At 38.4% G+C, this 21,857-nt stretch overlaps 2 protein-coding genes across 3 annotated transcripts in view; one reads left to right on the top strand and one right to left on the bottom strand.

Moving 5' to 3' along the window:
• rap1gap2a (RAP1 GTPase activating protein 2a) overlaps positions 1-9,377 on the bottom strand; it is a 116,345-nt gene extending 106,968 nt beyond the window's left edge. The window contains exon 1 of the mRNA XM_026934707.3: positions 9,246-9,377. Coding sequence (XP_026790508.1) covers positions 9,246-9,286 — 41 coding nt within the window. The 5' untranslated portion in view covers positions 9,287-9,377. The remainder of the gene's footprint in view (positions 1-9,245) is intronic.
• Positions 9,378-16,482: 7,105 nt separating this feature from the next.
• Positions 16,483-21,276, top strand: xaf1 (XIAP associated factor 1). Of its 2 annotated transcripts, none has more exons than XM_026934713.3 (8): positions 16,483-16,555; positions 18,746-18,881; positions 19,000-19,056; positions 19,153-19,345; positions 20,129-20,187; positions 20,294-20,488; positions 20,591-20,662; positions 20,773-21,276. In XM_026934713.3, the coding sequence occupies exons 1-7, from the start codon at positions 16,518-16,520 to the stop codon at positions 20,651-20,653; spliced, it is 741 nt and encodes a 246-aa protein (XP_026790514.3). In that variant the 5' UTR covers positions 16,483-16,517; the 3' UTR covers positions 20,654-20,662; positions 20,773-21,276. The 2 variants fall into 2 exon arrangements, with proteins under 2 accessions (XP_026790514.3, XP_026790515.3); XM_026934714.3 differs by having other exon boundaries at positions 20,591-20,669.
• Positions 21,277-21,857: the final 581 nt, after the last annotated feature.

Raw genomic sequence — 21,857 nt, 5'->3', positions numbered from 1 at the left:
CATCACAGTAATCGTATTCCTAATGAATGCACCAGGTTTTAAATCAGTAAAACTACTACATTTATTCCCAGTACCTACTCCATGATTTCAAACGCTGAGTCGTTGCACTGCTCGTACTACACGTCTTTAATCCCTTGCTGTCTGTTGTTTTGGATGTAGCGCTTTGAATGCTGCACGATCGCCCACAGACGAGGCTCATATACAAAATATTCTTTCACCTAGAGAGATCTCACCAAAGTGCAGCTGAACCCTCGAATCGTGCTATGGTGCTTTCTCACAAAAATAAAAGCGAACGCTGTCTATCATGTCTATCTGTGCTGTTGTTTTTATGGAAAAACAAAAAAACAGAGACATAAGAAAAAATGTGGAGGAAGCGTTGTTTTGTGGTGCTCACATTAGAATTGTTTATCATGAATATTATTATTAATAAAATGATATTATTTACTGAACTGCCATTTTCATCGTTTTATAAAAACAATAAGGCACTTGAGAGTGTGCCTTACCAGGATTTTATCATGGGTAGGGCGGGGTTTGGACACAGATAAAATCACTGTAACGCACACCAGCTCATGGCTGATTGCTTTATTAAATAAACCCAGGCCAAAATCCATCAACCACAACCCCAAAACTCCCTGCACTGGGGCTCTGGCCACTAGGGGGCCCTTGATAAGCACACACACACACACACACACACACACACACACATTATATACACTGCTCAAAAAAATTAAAGGAACACTTTTTAATCAGAGTATAGCATCAAGTCAGTTAAACTCCTGGGATATTGATCTGGTCAGTTAAGTAGCAGAGGCGGTTGTTAATCAGTTTCAGCTGCTTTGGTGTTAATGAAATTAACAACAGGTGGGCAACAATGAGACGACCCCCAAAACAGGAATGGTTTTACAGGTGGAGGCCACTGACATTTTTTTCCCTACTCATCTTTTCTGACTGTTTTTCACTAGTTTTGCATTTGGCTAGGGTCAGTGTCACTACTGGTAGCATGAGGCGATACCTGGACCCTACAGAGGTTGCACAGGCAGTCCAACTCCTCCAGGATGGCACATCAATACATGCCATTGCCAGAAGGTTTTCTGTGTCTCCTAGCACAGTCTCAAGAGGAGGAGATTCCAGGAGACAGGCAGTTACTCTAGCAGAGCTGGACAGGGCTGTAGAAGGTCCTTAACCCATCAGCAGGTATCTGCTCCTTTGTGCAAGGAGGAACAGGATGAGCACTGCCAGAGCCCTACAAAATGACCTCCAGCAGGCCAATGGTGTGAATGTCTCTGACCAAACAATCAGAAACAGACTTCATGAGGGTGGCCTGAGGGCCCGACGTCCTCTAGTGGGCCCTGTGCTCACTGCCAGGCACCGTGGAGCTCGATTGGCATTTGCCATTGAACACCAGAATTGGCAGGTCCACCACTGGCGTCCTGTGCTTTTCACAGATGAGAGCAGGTTCACCCTGAGCACATGTGACCGACGTGAAAGGGTCTGGTGAAGCCTTAGAGAATGTTATGCTGCCTGTAACATCGTTCAGCATGACCGGTTTGGTGGTGGGTCAGTGATGGTCTGGTGAGGCATATCCATGGAGGGACGCACAGAGACCTCTACAGGCTAGACAATGGCACCCTGACTGCCGTTAGGTATCGGGATGAAATCCTTGGACCCATTGACCCTACGCTGGTGCAGTGGGTCCTGGGTTCCTCCTGGTGCACGACAATGCCCGGCCTCATGTGGCGAGAGTATGCAGGCAGCTCCTGGGGGATGAAGGAATTGATACTATTGAATGGCCCCCACGCTCGCCTGACCGAAATCCAATAGAACACCTCTGGGACATTATGTTTCAGTCCATACGACATCACCAGGTTGCACCTCAGACTGTCCAGGAGCTCAGTGATGCCCTGGTCCAGATCTGGGAGGAAATACCCCAGGACACCATCCGTCGTCTCATTAGGAGAATGCCCTGACATTGTCAGGCATGCATACAAGCACGTAGGGGCCATACAAACTACTGAGTACCATTTTGAGTTGCTACAATGAAATTTCAGCAAAATGGACTAGCCTGCTGCATCATTTTTTCACTTTGATTTTCAGGGTGTCTTTGAATTCAGCCCTCTGTAGATTGATAATTTTCATTTCCATCAAATGAGGTGGCATCCTTTCGTTCCTAACACATTACCCAGTCCATATCAGTATAGACATCCAGCATGATATTTTTCCCCATTGAGATCTGATGTTTTCAAAGTGTTCCTTTAATTTTTTTGAGCAGTGTGTATGTGTGTGTGTGTGTGTGTGTGTGTGTGTGTATATATATATATATATATATATATATATATATATATATATATATATATATATATATAGTATTCAAACCATTACTCTCTAACACACAATATGATACATGGCACATGAGCCAATAAATGTAAAGTCACAGTACTGGAAAGAAATTCAGGGGAAAAAAAGGAAAGAGAAGCCAGAGAATTTTCCCTAATGTGTCAGAATTCAAAGTGAACAACAAACTAAAATGGGCCAGCATACTGTCAGTGCTGGCCACTGAGTCGAAGCTTGTTAAAAGCTGGAGCTTGATGATTTGGTGAATGAGTTGTGAAGAGAAAAGCAAGAAATGGCCACTTGCCTATCACTGAAATTACTAAAATACTCATAAATTATGCATAATGTAGCAAAGTATCTTATTTTGCATCTTATTTTGCATGTGCTGGGTTGGGAGGCAGGTAACGTGGGTAGTTCTCGATATACTGTAAAAAGAGATGAGTCTTTCTAAGGTGTAGTGATCTACCAGGACGTTAACTGCATTAATTAACATTAGCAAATGTTACACTTAGCATTAATAAACAATAAGTAATGTTAACAAAGTAATAAAGTGAGATAAGGCATATATTAATTGTTAGTTTAATTGTTAGTAAATGCAGTATACCTGCATAGACTGTTCAATCCATGACTAAACTAAAGTCACATAAACGAGCAAAAATTTAATTACATGCATGCTACTGAACGGGTGTAAATATTGCAACTTGCTTCATCCTCAGTTCAGATTTAAATTTCATTTAATCCATGAAAATTCCAATTCAATCCAAATCTCTGAACATTATTTCAGCAATTTACTTTATTTAAGAAAAACAGCAGAAGATTACTGTAGAATTTCTGCAGTTCACTTGCATCAGATTTCTATAGTGTGGCGGATGTACAGCTGAAATGTTCTATGCATATGCACACATACACATCCAGCAAGTACGTACACAGAAAAGCGTGCACAACCCCCACTCACGCCCGCACAGACCCTCACAGTGCGCCGTTCTGCTGTGCCTCTGTACATTTCCTCTGATGCTCAGAAATAGACAGTCACATTCATGAGTGCCACATGCAACAGGGTTTCACAAGCACAGATTATTCAGTAACAGATGATGGTCACACTTCACACAGTGTTGCTCTGCAATATGGGCACACACACACACACACACACACACACACACACACACACTTGAAGATTGATTTTGACTAATACAAAGCTGAGGTGACTTTTAAGGTCCTGCTGTTATTTTCCATTAGCATTCAGCAGCTCTCATTTACCACACACATACACACACACACATACACCATACTATCCTTGTGAGGACCCTCCATTGACCCTCTATTACTTATTTACACAGCTAATTAATGTGCTGCCCCACATCCCTAACCTTAACTACAGCAACCAATAAGAAACCCTTTGTCTCTTTTTAAAATAAAAGCTGCAGTTTTTGTTTAAAAAAGAAGGGCCAACCAAATATTCCCACAAAATCATAACTGTCACATATTTCTATACTTGTGGAGACATTTGGTCCCTGCCATGATACAAAACCATGCCCACACACAAACACACACACACACGCACACACACTAGAGCAGAAGAAAATGAGAGACAAAAGCGTAAAGGTGTGAGAAAAGCAGAGCTGAATGCAGGAGAATTAAAGAGTTCAGGTAGGAACAGGCACATCTGATGTATACCAGTGTCTTAATGAATACTATTAATTTGTTCTTCACTGATGCTTTCAAGCTGCATATTATAAAGTTTTAATTATATATTAATTTTTTTTTTCCGGATGATGACGTTGCTATAGATGTGACGTTCATATTTCCTATATTAAATGTTTTTGTATATGTATATAAATATAAATGTATATATTTCCTGATTAAATGTTTTTCAATCAAATCTCTGCTGTTTTTGCAGCGTATGTTTGATAGTCACACTTTCTTTCACACTTCAATAAATTCTAGGTATTTATGAGGTTAAAGTGAGAGATAGTCTCTAAAGCTTGGGGTCATTATTAGGGAGGCACAGAAATTGAGGTTACAGAAAATGTTCATTCGGAAAGAGCAAAAAAAGCACGAAATTTTGACCAAAAAAGATTAAATAAGCCTACAATGAAGTGGCAAATCAAACAGTTTTTTTGCCAAATAATTGGACCACTTTGCCAAATAATTTTAGTGGTAATGACAGGTAGAAAGAGATTAAAAATGCTGTTTTTTTTTTTTTCTTTGCTCAGCAGGAGTGAAAATGTCAGAATGTGAAAACATTTCATGCTTTCTATAAGGGACATTAGACCAGTGATTTATAATCACTTTTCACCCCAATTATGAAGAAGGAGAATAACACCCAAGCACTTCTCCACTCCTGGATTGATACACCACTTAAAAACATGGCGTCCTGCTCAATATGCAGATTACAGCGAAAAGTCCCTGCTGCATGCTGATGCTGTCTGTAGCCAGGTTTGTTGAAAAGACTGAAAAATAATGGAATTCATGGCCTTAGATGTCCAGCCATTCTCTGTTGTCAAAGAGGTTGAATTTCATAGGTTAATAGAGCATATTGACAAAGTCACAAAGCTACAAAGTGTCTAGTACCTTTAGTGTCTACTACATGAGCTACCGGTTACAGTCTGTAAGGTGCGGTCAGTGAAGGCAGGACACAAGTACAAAAACCTAACATGTGCTTTACTTCACACTCAATCTCACAGTCAGTGTCTGTCAGGGCTAAAAAAAAAACGAGCAGACTGCAATAAACTAGAATTATCCATAATCGCAGGCAAAACAGGCACAAAGGTCAAAAACACAGAACCAGAACTAGAAAACAAGGCTTTGTCATGAGACAAAGAAAACAGACAACCTAACTTAGGACTAAACACAGAATAGGTGGACACTATCAGCTAGCACACCAATAACAAGACAGAAACAGAAACAAAAGCACACGGAAATGTAAACAAAAGCACATGATTGAACCAAAAACAAAAATGACACGAAAACAGTGCTTGTTGTGATGGAAACCATGGCATGACGACACAGGGACTTCCTGAAACAGACGTGTCAGACATTTTTACTTGTTTTTGGTTTCAGGTGCGGCCCAGTGTGTCCAGAATTTCGGTTTTGAAATAATATTAATTTCACTTTCATTTAACTATTAGTAATTATTTTGGGATACAGACCTGCCAACTTTCATACATTTTGCGTGGGAACTCCGCTGTAACAAGTTATGACTAAAAATACAAAAAAATCATTTTTCCCCAATAAAAACAGCATATGAGCCAATCGACCTGTGAATCTAGAATGATTGACAGTTGCGTAAGTTTTTGGAACTCTCTGTTATTAGCTGACATCATGGAAGCCCCGCCCCCTTCCCCTCGCCATAAGCCAACCCCCATCCCCTCGCTATAGGCCAACCCCCATCCCCACCCCCTGCATTCTGTCAAAGTAAATGCAGAGTATTTTGGGGTCCTTAATGTGAAATAAAATCTATCAATGTATGTTCCACTTGGCTAATATTTGACAATTATATAGTTAGCATCAATTGACTATATTTATTAAGGATGCCACTGAAAGATGTTTGTTGATGGGACTTCTTCAGGGTTGGCGGGTCTACAAGATGGTAAGTACCAAGACATTCCAAACAAAGTATACTGAAATGCTGGGGTCCAAATTATTTAACCAAGTGCAAACACTATAGAACAACTCACTGAAACTTGTTTGTTGCTTAGTCCATTCATTCATTATTAAAGATATTTGAGATGCTTGCTCTTGTTTAGATCAGTGTCAATGAGTGTAAAACATCAGCTTCAGCTTTGAAAAATTACAGTGAAGTGCATTGCAAATGGCTGCTAATTTCAACCCCTGGAGAAGAAGCCGTCAGAGTTCTCACTGTGAAAGGAGGGAGTATGGCATAGTCGTGATCTGTTCATGATGGACAATACGTGAACAAACTCAAAACCTGAAATATGAGGAATAAAATTCATGTGTGGTGGTAATGACAGCGCTACACGCTGCAATCATACAGTCACAGTCCTTAATAATGACCACTGGGTTTACAGAGGAATTTGTTTTGAGCAGCACACCACCACCTGTTTGGCTTAACGAGCTCTGCCTCTTAACAAACCTAGGGAGAGGGACAAACGAAGGCAGCCTAATTAGTGGAAACAGGTGCTGTGGTGCATGTTTGGAAAAATGAATTTGGACATTTGTGGCCCCTGGACCAGATTGAGGAGTCATTATCAAACCGCAGGTGAAAGTGAGAAAATCTAATAAAGGACTTCCCGCAGGACATAAAAATGATGAGATCCATTTCTGCACTTTGTGCGTCAACACATGACTCATCCGTAGGCTTAGATTTGGGGTGATAAATGCAGGTCGTTGTCGAGTTTTCAGTTTTTAATATTGTGTTTTAACTGCTTTTGGATGAAATATTTAGGTTGTTTTGTTTTTGGTTGTTTAATAATCATTTTTGAACAGATGCAATTTAAATCCACAGGAAAATAAAGCATCCATTAAGCATCCCACACACACACACACACACACATACCCCCCCACACCCACACCCACAACTATTGTTGGGACAATGTGTATGATTTACACCTGAATGATGTCATATGCGGCTTGTTTGGAATATTTTTGTTCAGTTGCTAGTCAGTCGTGTGCTATGCAGCTAAACACAGCTAATTAATCACAGGAGGAAAGTTGTGTGAAGGGTGTGGAAATTAAATAAATCTTCCCCGGCAGGGGGTGCTATCTTACAGCACTGTGCAAGGATGGCTGAACTAAACAAAACATTGTGATGTCTTTCCAATTAGCAAACATTTCCCTTCGCCAGCCGCTGCCTTTAGAGCCATGCTCCATGGGGCATTAGGGGCACCGCATGAGCTGGATACCAGGGGTCTGAGGACGTGACTCTCCTTTCCTGAGGTTTGTTTGAGGCAGACGGGAACCTTGTGGGTGTTGGAACATGAAACCAGGCTGCTGTGATCCAAAGGTGCCATGCAGACAGTCCATTTGGCTATGCTGGCTTTGTGATGACTAATCCTGAGCTGTCCAATCCAGGGCCCCTTTGTCGCCAGGCCAGGCCAAAGTGTAAAGATTTCCAAAGGGTTGATATGCACACGTCCGGCAGAATGGATTGTGCTATCCACACACGATGCTGTAGTTGCCATTCTCACAGCTAGTGTATTCTACACGTGATGCAATATTGCTAGTTCTCACTAGCATGACATTAGTGCATCAGCATTCAGCACTTGGGCAGCACCCATCTGGGGGTAGTTCACTGTCTGTTGAGATCACCAGCAACGCAATACATCAACGGCAGTCATGTGGCCACACCCGACCTGCTTGTGATCCATCGTATTAGATAGAATATGCACCACAGAGTTTAAACTGAGACCTCTCCAAATTGGCTTCCAAGGGGTTCAGCCACCGGCTGTGTGAATACAATTCTTGTAGCATGCATCTTTTAGCTAATCACTCTGGGGGAAATCCAACCAAAATGAAGAGAAACGTGGGATCTGTCAAGTGAAGAGAAAACCACCAAAAACTCTGCATATTAGTGAAGTGGCATGGCAAGGGAAAACTACTCAACCATGCTAGCCCACACATCTCCTCAGGCTTTCTAGTCAGCTAGACAGTGACTAGACTCTGAATAGTCAGAGGTGGAAATGCAGAAGGAGAAACCGACCAAGCAGGGAGAGGTAAGATGTAATGACTCTTACTTAAGTGTAAAAGCAACACATTTTGCAACCATTGATTGCTACGTTATTTTGACAAGGTTGCACACCTTGTCAAAATAACGTAGCAATCAATGGTTGCAAATACATGGGAAATAAAGTTAATGGACACTACACAGCTCTGTAGCATACTATTAAAAATGCTTGCAATATAAAAAAATTACACTCATCAAGGTAGAAGAGATGCTATCTCCAGCTTTGGGGTACAGGGTACCTGCAGCTCTGACCATAATCACAAGCTGCTAAGCAGATAGCTTCATATGGTGTATATGTTTTTTGATGAATTAAGAAAGTTCCAGGGGAAAATGGCTGCATGACAGCAGCATTTATTACAAATACTGCATCATATATAACATCATGACTTTTTTGAAGGTGCACACACAAGAAGATTTCCTTGTGTTACACATTGCTCCTGGTGGTTAGGAGTAATGTGAAATGTGTAACTCACTTAAATTGTAAATAGTTGTGGTTTAAGGCAGAGTCATAGTGCAACAGGTTTGTTTCAAATCTAGTAGTAAATTAAAGCATGTATTTTATATTGTATTGTATATTTTGTGTAGTGAATTCTTGGCACATTTTGCAGTGGGTTGGTTGCTGTGAGCAGTGCGCCAAACAGATTAACGAACCACGCAACATGTTCTTAATGTTCAAATTACACTTCCCCATATGCGTATGCACACATACACACACACAAATGTACACATGCCATCACACCTTAATGTGCACACTTGAAAAAGCAAACCCAGTGTTGCAAAATTACAACTTTAATTCAGTTTATATCAGAAATGACACCGTGTCATGCACGGCATATGCTGAGCAGAACTGCAGAACACCATGCAAGGTACATCCACTATAAGGGAAAGACTGATTCTCAGAGTTGTTGCAGTGACAATGGCTAATGACTCATGTCCAGATTTATAACAATATACAGTACAGCTCATGATGATGTTTAATACCACACACAAGGGGGAGAGAGAGAACAAGAGAGAGAGATAGAGAGAGAGAGAGAGAGAGAGGCTGCAGCTGCTCATACACACTCATGCACCAAGTGTCACAGTAACAGTTTGGCAATATCTCACCCATTCTCTCTCTTTCTCACACACACACACATGCACACACACACTAGGAAAAAAAAACATGAGATAGTAAGCGAAACGTGTGTTATAAATATGCATCAAGCTTTGAGTTAGCATTAAAACATCTTACCTTGAGTCTGCCATTAGTGACTTGCAGGCTGGAGTAAACATAGCACGCAGTGGGGATGGAGTGTTTCTACACACGAGCTGTGAGACTGAGAGAGCGTGGTGTACTACAGGGAGAGAGAGAGAGAGAGAGAGAGAGATGGGGGTAATGCAGGAACGAGGATGAGGGAGGGAATTATGAGTAAGCCACCGATGGGAAAATGAGAGAGAGGCTCTGTGTGTGTATGTGTGTGTGTGAGTGAGAGAGAGAGAGAGAGAGTGCTTAAGCATGTGGGGATGCAGTATTGTGTGTTTTTTTTTTTTTTTTTTCTGCAAAACACTGGTTTTGAAAATTGGCACCCCTACAATTAATACACAATGATTCCTCCCTTGCAGAGACAACCAGCACTGAGTCTCCTTGGTAATGTCTAACGAGGTTGGAGACACATTTACTTCTCCTGAATGCACAATGCTTTAAGCTTCTTTATTGAACGTGCTTCCAAATTCTGACTACAGATTTTTAACACAGTTCAAATCTGGAGACTGAGATCATCATCACAAAACATTGATTTTGTGTTTGTTTGAGTTTGGTGTATTTTTGCAGTATTTATCTTATGAAAAATTCATCTACAGCCAAGTCAACCAGATTTTGGACTTCCTGTTACTTACAGGAATTCATGGTACTATCAGTCTTCACCAAATCTCCTGGACCACCAACCACAAAACATCCCCAAATCATCAATCACCATGTTTTGCAGTAGGTTTTTCGGTTCTTCTTTTTCCCCTATCATACATGTCAATGGTGTTCATGACCAATAGGTTAATAACTGTTTTATGTAATTTTTTATATCCATTACCTGACATTTTTCATTTATTTAGGAATGCCAATTCAGGCATTCTTACAACAACCATGTACACAGGTATATTCCGATGCCTGTATGTATATAGACATCATATTTGGAATATGGCTGCAACCCCAATATAGACCTTAAAAAGAATTTGATGTGCATGTAAATGTAGCCAATAATGTTATAATAATGCATTTATTAATGTTGTTTGTCAATAGCTATGTTACTTTTTTTGAGATAATACTACTATTTAAAAAAATTAAAAATATAAGAATTAATGGCTACGTTTACATGCATATCAATATTCCAATATTAATCAGAATGTGGCAATATTCTAATTAGTATTGATTCACGTAAATGCTGCAATCCGAGTGCCCGATTGAGATTAAGACAAATTAAGAGATTATTCTGATTCCCCAAATTCCGATTCCCACTCCTGGAATATGCCTGATTTAATCGGAAGTTTGTTGCATGTAAACACCTTATTCAGAAAATGGACCGAAAGGATAAATATGCGCATGCTCAGTCCCTAAGGAATTGTGGCTGCTAACAGATGCTTAGCTGTAGGCTAGCTATTTAGGAATGGCAACTCAGGCATACTTACAACAACCATGTATACAGGAATATTCCGATGCCTGTACGCATATAAACATCGTACTCGGAATATGGCTGCAGAGTGAATATACACTTAATCGGAATTTGATGTGCATGTAAACATAGCCATTGTGTGTAGTGTAATGTAATGTATTTATATATTTACATTTACATGTGTGTTATACATTTACATTATATGATTTATTTTCCTAATAATTCTGGAGTTGTGTATGTATCTATACCTACAGTATATGTATTTAGAATGTTTATGTGGCCTCCCTTACTATTCGCTAAAAAGTTTATAACATGAGTAGTGCTAATGTAAATTCTTCTGAACTCAATGAACAGTTTTTCTGCTGCCTGTCCAGGATTTCTAATGCTATAACATCCTTTTCGTTCTTCCACTCCATCAGGCCTGAGTAGGTCTTAATCCTGTTTGTAATCTGAATTGGTGATCCTTATTGCTCTGAAGCATACACACAGTTTGATGAATCAAAATCTGTTTTTATTCCTCGTTCCTCATGATTCATCTGAATGATGGCTAAACCATTCCTCAGCCCATGACAGAGCCGCCGCTGTGATTCACACAAATCTGCAAATAAACGTCAGAGTTTCACACCGGCTGTTCTTCTGACATACTGCTTCCTTTATGAATGAAGTTCTCAAATCATTCAAAAAGATCTTCTTCTTAATGGACTTTTTTTATTTGAAATTCTATAATAAATATCTAATTTATTAGCTGCAACACATCCTATGAGTCCATTTCTTATAGCACCTTTGCCTCACAGGTAAAGAATTTACTTGACTGAGGAAGTATTTTTGTCAGGATTTTTTTTATATAATAACCTTTAAGCTGCAGACATTTTCTGGGTCCTCCACCGCATTAAATTCTCTTTATTAGGCACGGTTTCTTCACACTCACTTTAAATCCTATTTTGAAAATCCAGTTTCAGTAATAACATCCTCGCTGATACAAAACTGCTATGATTATAATGTCGATAATCACGATTAGATAACCATTCCACCACTAGCACACATTGTTGGGTAAATGATGCAAAAATGTCAATATGTGTATACAATATTTTATATAATACATATTTAAAATATAATACATATATCCTGGTGTTAAAATATCTGAGGAGAGGTTTGGTGGAAGATAACTGTTTTAGCCATTATGTAAAAGATGTCAATAACTTTAATTGTATTAATGTTAAATGAATACTCCAGTATTTTTTTTATGTAATCTCTATCCACCAGATCTTTTGTGTGTGTGTGTGTGTGTGTGTGTGCGCACATGTGTGTGTGAGAGAGAGAGAGAGAGAGAGAGAGAGAGAGAGATAAAGGGCAAATGTCAAATTTATAATCAATAAATGTTTAAATGTGCAGTTTTACAATTGTGTACAAAAGTTTAGGCACCCCTGGCCAAGTAACTTTTTTATTTTTTGAAATGGAAAGAAATAAACACAACCTCTGCAGCAAATTACTTTAATAAAAATAAAATAATAATTGTAATTGTAGTAATGTTGTTTGGACACCCTGCCTAATCAGTACAAAACGGTAACATCCTATTTGGCAGATATCACAGCTTGCAAACCCTTTTTATAGCCAGCCAGGAGTCTTACTATTCTTGTTTAATGAATTTTCACCCACTTTTCCTTGCATTTCTGTTTCTGAGATATTCTTGGGCCATCTTGCATGCACAACAGAAAGTGTGTATTAACATTCAATCAATAAAATATGTACTTTGGTCAGGGGTGCCCAAACTTCTCCATGCAACTGTATGAAGGAAATTCAAAATTATAACGTTACACTGTAGCAGTAAAGGTGTTAGGTATCCATGTGCCATGTGTCATCAGATCAACACAAATTCTCAGCTTCATTTACAAACACTTCCACAAAAAATGTTCTGCATAACTGCGTAACGACAGTCCAACCTCTGCCCCTAGACTTCTATTCTACGAGACTTATCTTTTTTCAGTACAAGGAAATGTGTTGAAATTCTTATTTGTGGTAATTTTACATACGTTACAGATGTGGTGACATGAGATTAGGTTGAAAAACACTGGAGTGCTCTTTTAAGTTGATGCAAATACATGACCACTTGTGGCATAGATCCCATGAGTGCCTATAATCTCAAAAACAGAGGTATTAGTATTGATTTGGGCTCCTGGTGATGTCGATGCCCTGCTAATAGATGTAAATAATCAACCATTATCTGGTGAGGAAGCTAGAATCACACACACACGCATGCATGCCTTTAGGGTGTGTTAGATCCAATGTTTCCTCCTGTCGAAACTGCTCATTGCTTTTGATTGCTTAATGCCATTGTGCGAGTCTCCTCCAATCTCTTGGCAGATTAGCCTACTGAGAGCCAGCGTGCCTTCGAACTGGTGCACTTTCTTGGGTTGCCTTGGTAACCCTTCAAAATGTCCTCGCAGTGATCTTTTTGGAGTTCTGCCAATGCAGTACATATGAATATTCTACATATACACATACAGAACTGAATGTTCTTACATATTTACATCTAATATTTCCCGAACATTGAGCTGAGAGATATTGGAACATGTACATGAAAATATGTGATAGGATACAGGAGATTTCGGGTTGCCAGATTGCACAGAATCCCATCTCAAATCTCAAATCATTTCTCAAAGTTTATTTTGATAGTTCTGGCTTCTTTTATTGGTTTTCAAAGAGTTCTACTTGGAACTAAAAAAGAAAAACCCTCTGCTGTAGATACATGGACACTTCAACTGTTCCCTCAGAGTAACAAACCGAAAAATCCTATAGGGTGCTAGATTTAACCTTTTCTTCTGAGTGTGTTCAGTGTCCTAAAATGTATTTGTTGTTTTTACATGAACAGCTAGACATGTTCCAGGTTGATATAATGGTGCTGGAATTACATAATGGTTCTAAATATCACAATCCACCACAATAATAAAGCCTGTGTGTGCTCCAGTGCACAAATTAGAGTCATCATGCTGAAGCTGGACCTGCGAGCCACCCAACAATAACCTCCATTGATCTGACCTTTTCCAGCCTCCCGGCACAAAACATTCAGCACTCGCTGAAAAATGAGACACGACATATCCGGTCAGTGCAGCCAGATGCCCCCAGAGCCATTTCCCACCTACAAACATAGCCGACTGGTACATGAGGACAATCCAGTCATGCAATAGTAGGTGCAATGAGTAATTAACACATCTGAGAGCAATAAGATGCAATAAAGCAGAGACGAGGCTAACAGCAAATGTGTATAATTAGTGTCACTATGACAGTGTGAGTGCTGAACTGAAATAGACACTGGTATTCAGTTACCAGCACTGAAGCTCATAACTGCAAGATAAGACGGCAGCAGATAAAGTGTTATTCCTATTTCTATTGAAACACCAGCTCGTCTTTTTGACTGAAGCTCCTGCCATCCGGCACCAATAATAAACATTCTTTCAAACCAATTTTCATTCATTTATTCATCTTCAGTAACAGCTAGACTTGTGCAATACTGATTTTTTTTTTTTTACCTGCTCACGACTTACCATTTTAAAAATTGCGAAAAATTATTTAATCATCCAGAACCAATAGCCTAAAAAAAGGCAGTCTAAAAAGACAGCATTTTTAGCATTTCTGATTTAAGGAACTGTTTACAACAGTCAGGAACTGCTTGCTGGCAGTGGCATAAACTCAGCTAGATGGTGGATTTGTACATGATTCTGCAGCAATGCACAGTAAAAAAAAAAGTAGTCCTTCTTATGTATGCCTAAAATACCTCAAAATATATCATTCATTGATGCCAAATTGTAATCAGTTCATCTGATGGAAGCAAGGATAAGTCCATACAAATTCCTACCAACGGACTGACAGATGGATGGCCCAATGGCAAAAATGGTAGGTAGCCAGAAAATTGGCTTTGAGTTCCTGAACATGAAGGTGTAAGTAACATCGCTGTATGACAAACAGGAAGGAAGCTATTACAGAAAAACTATTTGAGACATGTGACCTTGCTGTGACCTTCATCTTGTTTGGATCAATTCCAAAATCTACTCAGTTCATCTGCTGGTTACAATCCATATAAATCCTTCAAACATTCAACCACACGTTCTTAAAATATCACTCTAACAAAAATCTCAGATGGACACAAACAGCCTGAAATCATAATGCCTTCACCACTAAACAAAAAAATGCCGACATTTTCTCTGTTGATCTGTTGTATCTGAGTGTTGACGGGAGTGGGGAAGAAAAAAAAATAGCATAGACTATTTAATTAAAAAAAACTTCCTAATTATCATTACCATTAACATTACTTGTAAAGTGTTTGATTAATCACTTCATTGTAGGTCTATTTAATCTTTTTTTCCCCCTAAAAAATTAACTATATAGTTAACTATAACTATTTGCAGTGTTAGTATACAGATAACTATGCTTAACATCTTATATTAGCTAAGTCGAATATATATATATATATACACACACACACATATGCACACACTTCCAGGGGTTCATCAAGGCCTCACAATATGGCTGCCTTGGAATTCATTTCCCATCAGCCTCACAGTCTACAGCCAAATCACGTGACCCTGTCACATGCTAGTGCTCTTCTGATTACATTCACCTGTTCTGTGTTTCCCTTTGATTAGTGTTTCTATTAAAGTCCTGCTGGTTGTTTGTCTGGCTCTGTTAAGACTCTGTTGTGGGCTCCATGCTGTGGTCTCCATGGGCTTGGTTTGCTCATTTTGTGAATCTTGTTTTGACTTTGTCTGTTATAAAATAAGAAGCCTGCACTTGCATCTGTCTCCTCCAAAACCAGACAATTATAAAATAATTACAAAATAATAAGGTTCTATCTGTGTCTGGACATTGTTCAAAAAAGTTGTATTCTAATTGTCTCAAAATTTTGATAATGTAAGTTTAAAGTAACCTTAAAGCGTAGTGGTGTAGTGCCTCACCGCTCCAGGGTTCCCAGATCGATCCTGAGCTCGTGTGACTGTCAATGTAGAGTTTCACATGTTCTCCTCATGTCTGTGTAGGTTTCCTCCGGGTTCTCCAGTTTCCTTCCACCGCCCAAAAACATGCTATAGGTGGATTGGCTACTTAAATTTGCCCCTAGCTGGGAATGTGTGCATGCAGGGTTTCCTATAATAAACTGGCATCTCATCCAGGGTGTATTCCCGCCTCATACCCAGTGTTCCTGAGGAAAGCTACCATGACCCTGACCATGATGAAGCAGTTTTTAAAGACCATACTGATTGGTAAATGAAGATTACATAGCACATTTGCCTCACACCTCTGGGGTTGGGGGGTTCGATTCCTGCCTCCACCCTGTGTGCGTGGAGTTGCATGTTCTCCGCATTCTTCAAACACAATCATTGTAGGCTGATTAGCATCTCTAAATTGTCTGTAGAATGTGAATGTGAGTGTGTGTGCTAATGTGCCCTGCAATGGGTTGACACCCCATCCAGGGTGTCCCCTGCCTTGGGCCCCGAGTCCCCTGAAATAGGCTCCTTGTGACCCTGTGTAGGATAAGCAGTACAGAGAATGGATGGATGGATGGATGGATTGACTTGTCTAATGCAATAATTATATCATTCCAATATGCCTAGATAATTCCAGAAAGTAGGAAGTGAACACAGGAAACACTTATCTGACTCTCTTGATTGGTCAAACTCCCAAAACGTGTGCTCAAAAAAATTTAGTCTTTAAACCTATCCTGAAAGTAAAAGTGTCAGTAAAATAAAAATATCAGAAATACACGTGGGTGAATTAGTTGGTGCTGAAAGTGAAACTGCGCATGCGCGGGTAGTTAGTACGCTTTCTGTTTCCCAGAAGTGAAACTTGTCCGGATTGAGCACTCAGTAGGGATGGACACTGCAGAAGAGCTGGCGATTTGCAACCACTGGTGAGAGTGAAGCTGATCTTTATGAATATGAATATGAATATGAATAATGTATTATGTATATTTTTTGGTCAGGTGCTTTCTGAAGGCTGTCTGTGAACTTGTGACATGAATTTAAAGAGGAAAGATTGTAACATGTCTTTGTTGACTATCTGATTATTAAACTTCACCTTTGTGGACATGTAATATTTAACCTTTGTGGACAAGTTCATATTTAACATGTGAACATAATTTAGCCCAGAGTAAACAGATCAACATTATAGCGACGTCATTTGAGAAATGAAAATGAAAGTGTTGTGGAAAGGGATGTAACCTATCCTTTCAAAATAACATCAGACTGCATGAAATAGAAATAAACAAACCTGCTAGAATAACTTCAGTACTGCTTGGCATAGATTATATAGCCTCTAAAAGTGTCTAGAACTGCCAAATAAAATGTAATGAAATGAAATATAATAAAATGCATAATAAACTACCTCCAGAATAGATGCAGTTCACACTGATATGGAGGCCTTGTCTCTGAAAAATGAAATAAAAAATAAAATAAAAATAAAAAACACAAGCCACCAAAACAGCTTCATTCATTCATTCATTCATCCATTCATATCCATTCATATTCATTCATATTCATTCATATATAAGACATGGTAGACATTTAGGACTTTAAAATTATAATGTAATAACTTATAAGCTACTGTATAAGGCTCAAAGGTATGAAAGAATAATTGAGAAAGGAATATATCTGTAGCCTGCTGTATGTTATGAAAAAAATTGTTTGACAATTTTTGGAGTGAGAAAATATCTGAAATTCATAAATCAAGACTAATAACTAAAGGTTATAAGAATATAGGCTAGAGAATCTAGAGTGAATATATTTATCCTTACTCATTTATTTGAATTAGGATTAAATAAAATAAATAAGAAATATTTATTGAAATCTAAAGAAATATTAAGTGAAGGATTTTTAATGTTGGAGGTCGAGGAAATGGTGCTGTTGCAGCGCCACCTGGTGGCTGGGACTTAATAAGATCCAATAAAAGTGTAATTTGCATAGGCTTGTGATCATCTGATCATGGCTTATTATACAAGTGGAACTGTGTGTGTTTCTGCTCATTTGGATTAAAAATCTGCAGCCACACTCTTAAAGTTAAAAGAAAACTTCATCCTAAAACACATTAAAGATTTACGCAATATCACACGACCAAGAGTGCAGTTACACTGAATATCGGCACGGCTGTGATTCGGCCAAAGGCACAAGTGCTGTAGCTAATCATGTGATCTTGCTTAGATGCAACAGTTCTAGAAACAAGAAATTAATATTGAGTATGTGATATTTCGTACAAAATCTGGCCAAATATTTTGTATATTTTTGCTTCACTAGCAGAAATAGATCCCAAAGAAGCTACACTCACTTTATAGCGTGTTGGCTAGCTGGCTAGCTTGTGCATATTGATTTGTACATTCCCGTTAAAGGAACTTCCAGTGAAATTGGTGTCACGTCTTCATTTTCATATTTTAAGTCAAAAGTTATATTCATGAAAAATGTATCGTTTGCCATGTCCGCTGCTGATGTCATTAACACTACTGTAGTAACCGTTTTGAACTAGGCAAAGCAGTTGAGCGGTGTTATACACACAGTGAAACGTCCCAGTGCGGTTATAGAAAATATAGGTACTCTTGGTACACCGCTCAACCAGTCACATTAGTGGACTGGAACTAACTGTTTTATAATGAAATATTTGTGATGTGTTTAGAGATTTAATGATTAAGGGGAGATTTAGTGAGTTAAGGGGATGTATACGGGGATATTGTTATTGTTAACACAGATATAATAGTGTTTAATAGCAGAAGATATATCAAGGATCTCAAACATAAGAGATAATAGTCAGATTTAGCTCCTAAAAGCACAAGAGTGCGACACGGTGATGAAAGTGAACTGCATTGCTAGGGAGTTACATTCACTTTAGATGAAAAGTAAGCATTTATTCTGTAAAGAAGCAAAACCCTACTGATTGGGGTTTTTTTTCATTGAAGAAATCAAGCGATGTAAAAGCAATGCAACAAATAAACATCAGCAAACCTTTCAGTTTTTAGTATTCAGTTTCAGTATTTTCAGCGTTTGGGTTTGGGTGACAGTTTAGTTTCTGTAACACTGTGCTGCGGTTTTAATGTTCGCTCTACATCACTCCACAGCAATAAAGATGTGGTGAAGACGAACCTTCCCATGCATGAAGCTCACTGCCAGCGTTTCCTCTGTCTCTGCCCTGACTGTGATGAACCGGTGCCTAAGGATCAGCTGGAAGAACATCGACAGGAACAGCACACTCCGGTCACTAACATGTTACACTTAAACAATATTACCTCTGCTTATTGTTGTATGCTATTGTTTTTAATTTTTTTATTTATTTTTGCTAAATCTTGTATAATTTGTAAAATATCCATTACAGGTAAAATGTAAGAAGTGCAATATGAAGATGGAAAAATGCAAGCTACCAGATCATGAAGTAAATGCCTCATCTTACACTCATACACTCAGTCTGAGAACAAAGTAGGTAAAAATATTCTAAAGGCATTTCTGTCCATCTTTGTGCCCCTTTCAGACAAACGAATGCACAGAGAGGCTTCAGAGTTGCGAGTATTGTCAGCTGGCTCTCCCTTTGAGCAATCTGAAGGAGCACATGGTGGCCTGTGGGAGTCGGACAGAACGCTGTCAGGAGTGTAACCGGTACGTCACCCTGAAAGACCAGCTCCAGCACGCTCAGATCTGCACCTCTGAGGACTTCAGCTTCATAAGTGAGTCTGTCTGATTTCATTCTGTCTAATGTCTGTGTCAGGGTCAAAGCATGTGTCTAATATAATAAATGATGAGCGACAGTCTGGTTGTCTCAGAGGAAGGTCTGGTGTATTTTGACATACTTTTGGGACAGAACCCCACCTCCTGTTTAGAGAAAAAATATTTTATATAGTAGAGTTCAAAAATTACAGCTTGGTTTTGATTTTGCTTGTGAGAACAACCAACATTTATAAGCATGGAAATAGGTTATTTTACGGTTTTCGGTTGGATTTAATATTTGTATTTATGTATATAAAAAAATATATATATATTAACAACTTTGGAATTATACGGTTTCTAACTGTCTAATTTTTTGGCAAAAATGAGTTAATGTTATAAATATATTATTTACCTGCTGGCAAATATATGTGAGATGTTTCACAAAAAAAAAAAAAAAAAAAAAAATTTAAATTCAGGTAAATTATTAATTGTTATAAATAAATGCAAAAATAAATGCTTGATTTTTAATAAATTAAAAAAGTAATTACTTTTTTTTAAAATTAAACTTTTTTTAATCTGTAAAAAAAAATTATTGATTAAAGCAAATCAATATATATTTTGACTAGCATAATTATTGTATTTGAAAACTATTATTTTTTCTTTAGTTAGCAATTGGCATAGAAAATAAAATGTAGACTAATAAGCTGCTTTCTCTAATAAACAGAAAAATTAGGAATTGCAATAACTAATTTTTGAATGAATGCAAATTGTAATTCTTATAGTCCTGTTTTTGTCCATTTTAGCTAAATCCATTAATGGACCTGTAAAGCCTCTGCCAGCGAGCACTCTGCAGGAGGATGAGGTACAGTTCTCTCTATATAATGTTTCATTTCATATATATATATATATATATAATTAAAATTTTGTGATATTAAAATCACCCCCTTCATACACACACACACACACAGCTTGATGACAACGATTCGAGAGATCAGCGTGTTAGCCAGGCCGCCGACTCTAAGCCTGAAGACACGATTCTGTCACTGTCGGATCTGCAGAAGAAGAAGCGGAATGAGAAAATGGGTTGGAGAGATGAGGATCAGATCAGCACCTGTCCACACTGTCACCTCGCTCTGCCACTAAACACGCTGCAATGGCACGAGGTAACTACGAGCTACATATCACAGCGCTGTAGCTAATATAGACCATATTGCCGAGCTGGATAAGTAATATGTGTTTAAAGTAGTGATTTGTCATCATTTAAGGATAAATGCAGGATCGTTGAAGGTCTGAAACGGATGAGCGAGGCAGTGGATGTGAAGAAGTGAAATAAATCTGTAAGTGGTAAGCATCCACATAATGCTAGACACTATAATAGCATGTTTAATTCATTTATTCTTTTTCTAAGTCATCATCATAAATTATTATTATTATTATTTCTTCACAGCTTGACTGGCAGAACTGCTTTCAGAAACACAGGTGGAGACATCAGAACTGATTTTAATAAATCAAAAGTGTTTACTCTTTTCAGACATCTGTAAAGATAAAATGAAAAGCAAAATATGTGGCCAGCTTAATTACTGGATTTGAAAACTATTATTTTTTTACTTAGTTTTATAAAATGGTGTGAGTTTTCTTAAATAAATAGAATGAAGATGTGTAAAACTTTGATGAATGCAAAGTTATGAAAACTATGTATGTATAAATACATATGTATGATAGATAGATAGATAGAAAGTCAAAGCATATATCAGTTGTCTATGGAGTTCACACTGGTACTTATTAAAGAGAAACAATAGCACAGTCATGTTTTTGGGAAAAGATTTTATACATCTTTTTAAATTTCTTAGCAAAATATTTGAACTAGCATGAATATGTGTTTTGAAATTTACATTGTTTATTAGCTTTATCAATTGGTGTGAGAATTATTAAATAAAAATAATTAATTTGTTTTGAATTGTAATTAATAATTTTATTTAAATGCAAAACTATGTAACTATGAAACTAAAACTATGTATCTAAGATAGATAGAGCAAAAGAAAGTAAAACAGCATCTTTCAATTGTTCAAATCTTAGTTTGCTGTTATAATAAGCTCCACTCTTCTGAGAAGGCTTTCCACTAGATGTTGGAGCGTGGCTGTGGGAATTTGTGTTCATTCAGCTACAAGAGCATTAGTGAGGTCAGGCGCTGATGTTGGGTGAGGAGGTCTGGGGTGCAGTCAGTGTTCCAGTTCATCCCAAAGGTATTCAGTGGGGTTGAGGTCAGGGATCTGTGCAGGACACTCAAGTTCTTGCTGGAACAGGTTTGGGCCTCTTAGCTCCAGTGAAGGGAAATCTTAATGTTTCAGGCGTCCACAAGCACTAGGCTGTCATTGCTGGACCCTTGAGTAAGGCCCTTACCCCTCAACTCCTCAGTTGTATTAATCAGATAAATATAAGTCGCTCTGGATGAGGGTGTCTGCCAAATGCTGTAAATGTACTAAATGTAAACGTCAACAACATGCTGTCCAGTGAGTCGGGCATGTAAACTGA

The sequence above is a fragment of the Pangasianodon hypophthalmus genome, chromosome 14 (genome assembly GCF_027358585.1).
Source record: "Pangasianodon hypophthalmus isolate fPanHyp1 chromosome 14, fPanHyp1.pri, whole genome shotgun sequence".
NCBI classification, from domain to species: domain Eukaryota; kingdom Metazoa; phylum Chordata; class Actinopteri; order Siluriformes; family Pangasiidae; genus Pangasianodon; species Pangasianodon hypophthalmus.
This window is presented reverse-complemented; position numbering and strand designations above follow the sequence as displayed.

Bases quoted from the DNA above. Each gene is read 5' to 3' on its own strand.
- xaf1 (XM_026934713.3), top strand. From the start codon at position 16,518: ATGGACACTGCAGAAGAGCTGGCGATTTGCAACCACTG. The intron at 20,188-20,293 runs GTACAGTTCTCT...ACACACACACAG, and splicing joins GCACTCTGCAGGAGGATGAG to CTTGATGACAACGATTCGAG. The intron at 20,489-20,590 runs GTAACTACGAGC...TCATCATTTAAG, and splicing joins ACACGCTGCAATGGCACGAG to GATAAATGCAGGATCGTTGA.